General features: G+C 54.5%; 2 protein-coding genes and 1 long non-coding RNA gene across 6 annotated transcripts in view; 1 reads left to right on the top strand and 2 right to left on the bottom strand.

Moving 5' to 3' along the window:
- SMARCD3 (SWI/SNF related BAF chromatin remodeling complex subunit D3) overlaps positions 1 to 773 on the top strand; it is a 33,814-nt gene extending 33,041 nt beyond the window's left edge. For all 4 annotated transcript variants that reach the window (XM_079152215.1, XM_079152216.1, XM_079152213.1 and 1 more), the window contains 3 exons: positions 25 to 147; positions 267 to 368; positions 612 to 773. In XM_079152215.1, coding sequence (XP_079008341.1) covers positions 25 to 147; positions 267 to 368; positions 612 to 665 — 279 coding nt within the window. In that variant the 3' untranslated portion in view covers positions 666 to 773. The remainder of the gene's footprint in view (positions 1 to 24; positions 148 to 266; positions 369 to 611) is intronic.
- On the bottom strand, positions 39 to 6,493 carry LOC306668651. Its single transcript, XR_013765927.1, has 3 exons — positions 5,904 to 6,493; positions 570 to 796; positions 39 to 171 (listed from the first exon to the last, which is right to left on the bottom strand). It is a non-coding gene; the product is annotated as an uncharacterized lncRNA (long non-coding RNA).
- On the bottom strand, positions 910 to 5,905 carry CHPF2 (chondroitin polymerizing factor 2). Its single transcript, XM_079152212.1, has 4 exons — positions 4,859 to 5,905; positions 3,905 to 4,469; positions 3,057 to 3,239; positions 910 to 2,362 (listed from the first exon to the last, which is right to left on the bottom strand). Exons 1-4 carry the CDS (start codon positions 5,137 to 5,139, stop codon positions 1,055 to 1,057), a joined length of 2,337 nt encoding a protein of 778 aa, XP_079008338.1. The 5' UTR covers positions 5,140 to 5,905; the 3' UTR covers positions 910 to 1,054.
- Positions 6,494 to 8,838: the final 2,345 nt, after the last annotated feature.

Genomic DNA, 8,838 nt, shown 5'->3' on the forward strand with positions numbered 1-8,838 from the left:
TGGAAATCATCTTTCTACCTGTAGATCCATGAGACGATTGAGTCCATAAACCAGCTCAAGATCCAGAGGGACTTCATGCTAAGCTTCTCCAGAGACCCCAAAGGCTATGTCCAAGACTTGCTCCGCTCCCAGAGCCGGGACCTTAAGGTGAAGAGGGAGACTCAGGGAGCACTGGAGTGGGAAACAAGCACACGGGGAAGACTGTAAACATGGCACACCAGGGCAGGGAAGGGCCAGGGCTCAGGGCTGACCCTGCTACCTCCCAGGTGATGACAGATGTGGCTGGCAACCCCGAAGAGGAGCGTCGTGCCGAGTTCTACCACCAGCCCTGGTCCCAGGAAGCCGTCAGCCGATACTTCTACTGCAAGGTAAGGAGGTCCCTTGCACTGGATTGAGGCTTCCTGTTCCTTTGTTCCAAAGGAATTCCTCCTCCTCACTTGGTGGGCCTCACTGTTCCCCATGGTGACACTTGTTCACTACACTCCCCCCTCACCATGCAGTGGCCTCCCTGTCCCCAGACTCTCTTCCAGGGCAGGGGTGCCAGGTGGGTGGCTGTTCTGATCACTCACCAGGAGCGTGTAACCCTGCTCCTGCTCACACCTCCTCTTAAGATCCAGCAGCGCAGGCAGGAGCTGGAGCAGTCGCTGGTTGTGCGTAACACCTAGGAGCTGCGGATGAGCACCACTCTGGACCAGCACCTGGCCCTGGGCTCTGCCTCACTCCGCTGCCGCCTTGGGGGGCAGGGAGGACTGGATTAAAGGTCATTCACCTGACAGCACTGTGTGGTCACTGGGCACTAGGGAGGGAAGGAAAGCAGGGCATGGGGAGGCAGTGGGTGCCTCTGGACAAGCTCCCACCCTCTCCCTCAGATTGTTCTCCTTACTCCATTTTCCCTAGACCTAAAAACAGTTTGGCAGAAGACACTTTTAATAATTTTTCTTATTTTAAAAAATACAGTGACAAGCCCTCCATCTGTCCATCACCTTGCTTTGCCTTTCCTGGGACTAAGGCAGACAAGGAAAATGTAGGGAGGGCAGAGCCCCAGCAGGGAGTGCTAAGTGCTGTTGGCTTGCTCCTGCTCAAACAGAGCCATGGCCAGCTGGGCACGGCCCCCCAGCCCCTCCAGGTTGCTGAGGCGGCAGCGGTGGTAGAGTTCCTCGCTGAGCCGTGGGCTGCAGTCCCGCAGGGAGAACTTCTGCACCAGTCCTGGCTCTACGGCTCGAAAGAGGTGGAGCCCTGAGAACCGGAGGAAAACGTCCATCACCTCCAGCCCCTCCAGGGCTTCCTCCTCTTCCTGGCCTGCCAGTTCACCAGCTAGCCGGGCACGGGCTGCCAGGTAGTCAGCATTGTAGAAGCAGCCCTCCGCAGATGCCTGCCGGTCAAATCTGCCCCCGATGGGAGCCCCCCGGGAAGGGTCTGCACCAGGAGGGGATGGGGGATCAGGGCCAGCCCCTGGGGGTCCTGGGGGTGATCTCTGTGGTGACAGGGCAGGGTTGAACTCCTGGAAATGCACTGGAAAGAAGGCCTGCCAGCCAGAGATGGCATTCATGCGGCAGCGATTGAGGACTTCAGGCCCAGGCCTTGTCCACACAGTGGTGAGGAAGAAGAGAGTGTCCACAGGGTGCTTCTTGGAGACTACGTCCATGAGTCGCACCTGGGAAGGGGCCTCAGCTCGCACGGCGAGCCAGGCCAGCCTTGCTCCAGGATACCGTCGCTCCAACTCAGCCGCTGCAGCCTTCACCCCCAAAAACGGGTCTGGGGCCCCACGACCCCCTTCCCGGGGCCCGTAGACCAGCAACAGGGTGAGCAGTGCATGCTCTCGAGGCTCCAGAACATTGGCTGCGAAGGCCTCGAGGAAAGCAGGGGCCACAGCAGCTTCAGCCACCAGGAGTGGCAGCACCAGCTGCACACGGGTAGCCTCAGTGACATAGGGCATCGGCAGGATTTCCACTCGGCTCAGTGGCCGCAGTAAGCTGACCCTGCGAGCCAGGGCCCGTCGGTGTCCCCGCTGAGTCACAGCTTCCAACAGCAAGTCCAGGGTGTACTCCATGCCCCGTGCTGGGTCAAAGCGCCGGTAGCCATTGAGCAGTCGCTGCTTCTGGAAGCGCAGGCGGGGCTGATAGCGCCGATTGAGCTGCTCCAGAGCAGTGTCCACAGCATCGCCCACGTCAGCCCTGCTAGCCCCCTGCAGTGGGCACTTGGGAGCCCCATCTGCACAGGAGAAGGTGTGCTGCTCTGTGAAGTAGTCCCAGCCCAGCACCTCAAAGCGAGAGTGCGGTGTGAAGGAGGCTGGGAGCCCAATGGGCCAGCTCAGCCCTGCCTCCCCCTCAGGAGTCAGTGCCGTCAGGTTCCGGATCTGAGCCTAGGTTGGAGGGAATAGACCTAAGTTAAGGTTAGCATCAGCTTCCGGGCCCCATCCGGCACCAGCTGCCTGGCTCCATGATTCCAACAGCTGAGCGCCAGTAGTCACCTAATCCCTGACACACAACAGTCTCTAGGTATAAAGTGAAAGGGAATGTGAATGATACACACCTTACACAACTGCTGAGGCGGAATGTACACTTTGCACAGGTAAAGGCATCTTGAAATAAAGCATGACAACCTTCCTGTCCCATGCTTGGAGGACTCGCTGCCTCTTCATGACTGAACCCTTTGTTAGCTATTCCCTACCTCCGTGACCCCACAATCAACTAGAGAATCCCTCTCCCTTTTAGCTCTGAACTCCCTGTAGAGGTTCACAAACTCCTGGGTTTCTTGCCTCTTTGGTGGAGTTCCGCCTGAACATGGTACCAGGCTCCCATCCTGAGTTCACCTGCAAACCTTAACCTCATTCAAGTCATTGCAGAAGCTTACTGTACAATGCCTTGGACCCTCAACGACCCTTGTCTCTGTAGTTGTTTTAAACTTAGGCAAAGTCAGCCCCTTCCTGCCTCACCATCATGCAGAGTCCAGCCCCACCCCCACTCAGCTGCCCACTCCTAGTAAGCTGGACACCTGGGACTCCCTCAGCCCCTCCAGCCATTGTCCTTGGGCTCCCCTGCTCTTCCTCGGCTTACCTGCAGTTGCTCTATTTCACTATAAGCCTGCTCCAACTCCAGAGCACTGAAGCGTTTGTGGAGCCGGTACATGAGGGTGCCCTCGGAGACAGGGTGCACAGCAAAGGCACTCAGGAAGGCCGAGCTCCCCTCCTTCTCAGGGTCCCTATTCTTGGCCAGTTCGAAGGAACGATACTGCTGCCCCTAGAGGGACCAATCAGACTGATCAATGTCGCACACAAAGCCTGCTTGTCCCAAAGCACCCTTGGCCACTCAGCATTCACACCTGTTATGCAGCTGCTTTAGAGTGGGCAGAAGCAGGGGATCCTTCAGTGGACCTCAGTTCTTACTCCCTCTGCCCACACTGGGAATCAGAAACAAGTGGGCAACTAAGGACACCTTCTCCCAGAAAGAATCCCACTGTTCAAGGGAATGAAAACTGCCAGCCAGAAAATCCTCCCAGTACTTGGGCTTGGGGGAGGACCTGCCTCTGGGGTCTTCTGCCCTTCTCCAGTTACAGGCTGCTCTCTGCACTGGAAAAGGGGTCATTTCTCTTCTCTGTGGCATGGCCATCTTTAGGACATCCCCACCTTGTCCCTAACTGTGGTGTGTGGCTTGGGAGACAGGCAGATGGGGAGCAGGACTGGTGAGTCGGGGCACCTTTCTATCTTGCTCAGGGATCCCTGACAAGACGCACTTCTCATGGCTCCAGGATCTTGAGAATGCCAAAGGAGTGGAAGGGAGTGCGGAAGAGGCAGGCTAGCGACTGGAAAGGACAAGGCGATGGCCTCCAGCACCCAGCCTGGAGAGCGATCACTCCATCACCACCAACACATTAGGGACTAGGACTGACTTGAAAGAGCTGTCACCTGGTGCTGCGAGACACAGCCAACACCCAGAGAGTCGATGAGGCAGCGGCCAAGCCACTCATCAGGTCGGGCACTTAGAATGTCTCCTCGGCAGCCATCCAGATGTGGCCGCAAGCGAAGCAGGAGACTCCGTGACAACAGGTAGCCAAAACCCCCATGGCAGTACCGGGCCTGCTCGCCTGCACCAATAAACTCCTCTGCCCGGCCCAAGTACAGGTCTTGGTTGATGCTGAGGTGGCCAGCAAGGGCTGCCAGGCGGGGGGCCTGCACGTAAGTGTCATCCTGCATGATGAAGAACCAGTCGTAGTCCGCCCCGAAGTGTGTGTGAAGGTGGCGCAGGGTCTCTGACATGAGCCAGGCAGGTCTCTCATCCCCATGAGACACCACCTGCATCCCTGCAGGTGCCCGGGCCCCACGCTGCCCCGTGAAGTACAGTAGCCGAGGGAAGTGGTGGGCCACTGTGCGGTTAACAGCCACGGCCAGAGTGGACAGTGTGGCTCGGGACGTCAGGACAGCCACCAGCAACCGCTCCCGAGAGCCCAGCTCTGTCTGGATGTACCGTGTCCTGTGGAGAGACCAGCAGGTAGGGGTCAACTCTCTACCCTCTAGGGACACCCCTAGGAATGAGTGAGTTGGGGCTGAGGAAAGAGAAGAGAGACATCTCTTTCCTCATCAATATCAATTAGCTCCTAGAGTGAATATTCACTGAAGAGCTGACACTGGATTAATTGCAGGAGGGGGTCTACTGGGGGGATCACAGCAGCAACTTCGGCCTTGTTCAAATCAGTGGACACTAAGTTGGCACCAATGGTGAGATTTTCTTAGACTTGAGGAGGGAAAAAAAGACAGAGAATTGCTCCAAAGATTCGAACACTGAGGCAGAGATAAGGACTTACAGAGTAGCCCCAAGACCAAGGTTGGTGTTGGTGAACTACGCACACAAGTAACCCTCACCTGAATACCTTCTTGTAGGGCTTGTTGGGATCCCTGTAGTAGGGCACAATCCGGGGTTTGAAGTCTTCATCGCTTTGATCCAGCTGCACTCCTGGGTCTGGATTGTGCGGCCCTCCTGGCTCCCCCACAGCCTCTACACAGGGATCTTCTCCCTCACCCTGAATCCAGGAAACCCGCAGGAGACTCAGACTACATCCAAGAGACAACCCTAGGATGAGGGGAAGTGCTGGCCGGAGCACAGCCAGCAGGGAGCTCAGTCGCATGACGGCAGGCCCTGCCATGTGGGTGCCCACGGGCACAGCCTCTAGGATCAATGGGTTGATGAGCACAGGCCAGCAGCAGGTTGCAGTTTTAGCCAGGAAACCCAGGATCAAAGAGGTCAACCAGAGAGCAAGGTGTGTAGGCTTCCAGGTTCAGCATCCCCAGGAAAACTGTGCCGCCTTCACAACTCCCTCTGCCTCGGCTTCAACAACAAAGGTGCTGGGTCTACCTCAACAGTGATGCATATGCAAATGATTTCACTCACTACCAGAATGACAGTCTGTCTCCCAGTAGAAAGGGGAGGAAGCAAATCTCATTACTGCCAAAACCTAACCCCGAAAGGCTGCACTATACATGTCTGTAGACTGGGCCCAAGTCAAGAGTTGGTAGCAAGTAGCAAGTGATAAGGGGTTGAGGGAAAGTACACAATCCATCAAAACAACAGCCCAAACTCAGCTGCCTCAGTTGCCCTTTCCTGAAGACTCCCTGGCCTCTGCACCATCCCCATTCAAGATACAACAGGGGCTGCTGACCCGAATTCTTCCAGCTGACACCCGGGAAGGGGCCAAGGCCTCCTTCTGCCCTACTCCCTAGTGCTGAGCAAACGCAATGGCCACAGTAACCCCTCCTCCCCGTCAGGAGGGTCAGCAGCTACGTATGGTGCACTCAAGTCAGCCCACCCAAATGAGGCGGCGGACACGGTGACTCAGCACTGAGGCCTCAGCGAAGCGCACGGGCGGACGGAGCCGCCCTGCAGGGTATTCTCTGCATCCCAGCTGCCCACCTTCCCGAGGGCCCACAGCGGCACTCTCGCATGTGCCAGCGATCCACTGCCTGGCTTTGCCAGGGCCCGGAGACCAATCCAAACCAGTCAAACGCAAACCGTGAGACGAGCAGCGGCTAGAGGAAGGCCAGCAGAGGCTCGGCTGCCTTCCGATGGGGCCCCTGCCCGGGCCCGCGGCGACCACCGCCCAATTCCAGCCCTAGCAACAAGGCCCAAGGCGCGTCTAGACCTTTGTCCCAAATCAAAAATAAATCGCCTCCGTCCCGAGCTGCGGTGAGGGGGGTCCAGCTGGTCTGTCCTGGGAGCCGGGCGGAAGGGAGGTCGCGGCCTGGAGAGGGGCACACAGCGGGTTCTCGGGCCCGAGACTAGGGACGCCAAGCCCCACGGGAGGGGGCCCTGCAGCAGGGCGGCGGAGGCTGGATGGAGGGTGACAGGTCCCCAGGCGGGGTGTGGGGACCCGGAGGGGAGCGGCGACCTGCACGCGCCTCGCAGGGGGCAGGGGCAGAGAAGCGGGTACAGACCCCAGTGCCGGCCGAGGCGCCCGCTCCGCCGCTGCAGCCGCTGCCACCTCACAGCCCGGCCCGCGGCTTCCTCTTCCGCTGGCTGTCAGTCACCCGTCTCTATGGTAACCGCATCCGGCCGCTCGCTCCGCCCGCGCCTTCTCTATGGTTGCCCCACTGCGCGGAAAAGGCCGAGTGGGCATCTGTGGACGCCAGTGCCAGCGAGCCCCGCCTGAACCAGACGTACCCTCGCCCTAGGTGAACACGTCTCCCGGCCGGCCTCGCCACCCCATCTCCACTCGGCTGCTTAAGAAATGCTCGTTGTCAGCCCAAGTTCCAGGCGTCGCGATAGCACTGTGAGCAGAGGAGTGGTGGCTGGGCTGGCACGGCTCTCTGCCTGCAGGGCTGAGTCGAGGAAGGCAGGCAGTAAACACGTACAGGCATATGCACACCAAGCAGGTGAAGTCGCCAGCTGTGATGAGTACCACTGCAGAAAAGGATAGAACGGAGAAATAAGACTGGAATGCTGAGATGCAAAGGTTCAGAAAAAGTTCTCCAGGCCAAGAGCGCGCGGAAGCCCCTGGAGAAGAAGGGAATTGGTGGAGAAGAAACTTGGGAAGGATGGGGCAGCTAGAGCCTGGTGAGGGTGGAACAGACCAAGGTGAGGCTAGAGGGCAGGAAGAGTGTTCAGGTGACCACAGTGGGATCCCAACCAGGATGGCACCTTTCCTACAGAGCAATCTGGAAATGTACAGGGGCAAGTTTGTTGTCAAATGATGGTATGGGGGAGAAGGTCAGTGTCTTGCACATTGCAAGGTATTATCAAACGAAACTAATAATCCCATGCAGCTTTCAAATGTTCCACTCAGCATTCATGTAGGTGAAAAAACTGGTTTTAATAATCTGATCCTTATAGCTGTTTTACATGTAAAAAACGAAGTAATTTTACAGGTTTGTAAAATGTGCCTAATTTTTAAGGAATATAGCTAGCTACCACATGAATGGAAGGAAGACTACTCTGTTAAGATTTGTATATTTGCTAAGAGTTATTCGCCATTTTGGAGAACTTCATCACCAACACCAATAGCAGTGCTCAGAATGCATTTGTTTGTTTGTGGTGCTGGGGATTGAACCCAGGGCCTTGTGCAAAGCACTCTACCAACTGAGCTATATCCCCAGCCCTCAGAATGCATTTGTACTGCCACATTCAAGGTGAACTCATATATAGGTATAAACATGCTGGTATTGGGGATTAAACCCAGGGTCACTCTATCACTGAGTCACATCCCCAACCCTTTTTATTTATTTTTATTTTGAGACTAGATCTCACTGAATTGCTGAGTCTGGCCTTGAAATTGCAATCCTCCTGCCTCAGCCTCTTGAGTTGCTGGAATTATAGTTGTGTGCCACCACACCTGGCAAACATCCACTTTTGGGGGGATTGGGGATTGAACTCAGGGGCATTCAACCACTAAGCCACATCCCCAGTCCTATTCTGTATTTTATTTAGAGACAGGGTATCACTGAGTTGTTCAGTGCCTTGCCATTGCTGAGGCTGGCTTTGAACTTGTGATCCTCCTGCCTCAGCCTCCTGAGTCACTGGGATTACAGGCATGCACCACCTAACCCAGCAACATATACATTTTTGAGCATACCGAAATAATGTTACTATTTTATAAAGGATTTCTTTTTACTTTTTAATATCTTTTATGGTTAAGACTATAATTTTTTGAAACTGTGTAGTTAGGCTACATCATCTATGAACTTCATTTCAAAATAGTAAAGAAAGTGTTATTTTTAAAAGCAGCAACAGTACAGTTGGTAAAGAACTACCATTCTACTATATAGATGGAACTCACCTGATAACATTAACCACCAGCACTGTTAATCTGTTGCTGTCTTTGGTCTTATCCTCAGCTAGACTGTAACTGGATCTCCCCTCAGCAACTGACACATACGTAAATGAATGACTTGTTAAAAGAGATTTTGGGAAATAGAGTAGGGATACTCAGCTAGAGATCAGATTTCCAGACCAGTGTTGTCTAAAAAGAAATATGTGAGCCACAAATAAGAGCCATGTATGTAACTAAAATGATCTAATAGCCACATTTTTAAAAAGCAAAACAGGTAAAATTCATTCTAATATTATCAGACATATCCAAAATATTTCAACATGTAATCAACATGAAAAACTACTGATATATTTTGCACTTTCCCCCCATATGCAGCCTTTGAAATCCAATGCATATTTTCCACATATAGCAGATCACAACTCAGACTAGTCATATTTCAGATGCTCCGTTAGCTACAGATGCCTAGAGACTACCATATTAAACACGACAGTTCCAGACCCTTCTTGGTTAACTAAGTTCTCAGGTGTTTTAGTTAGCTTTTTCACTGCTGTGACTAAAAGACAAGAACAACTTTAGAAGAGG

The sequence above is a fragment of the Sciurus vulgaris genome (genome assembly GCF_902686455.1).
Source record: "Sciurus vulgaris genome assembly, chromosome: 8".
NCBI lineage: Eukaryota > Metazoa > Chordata > Mammalia > Rodentia > Sciuridae > Sciurus > Sciurus vulgaris.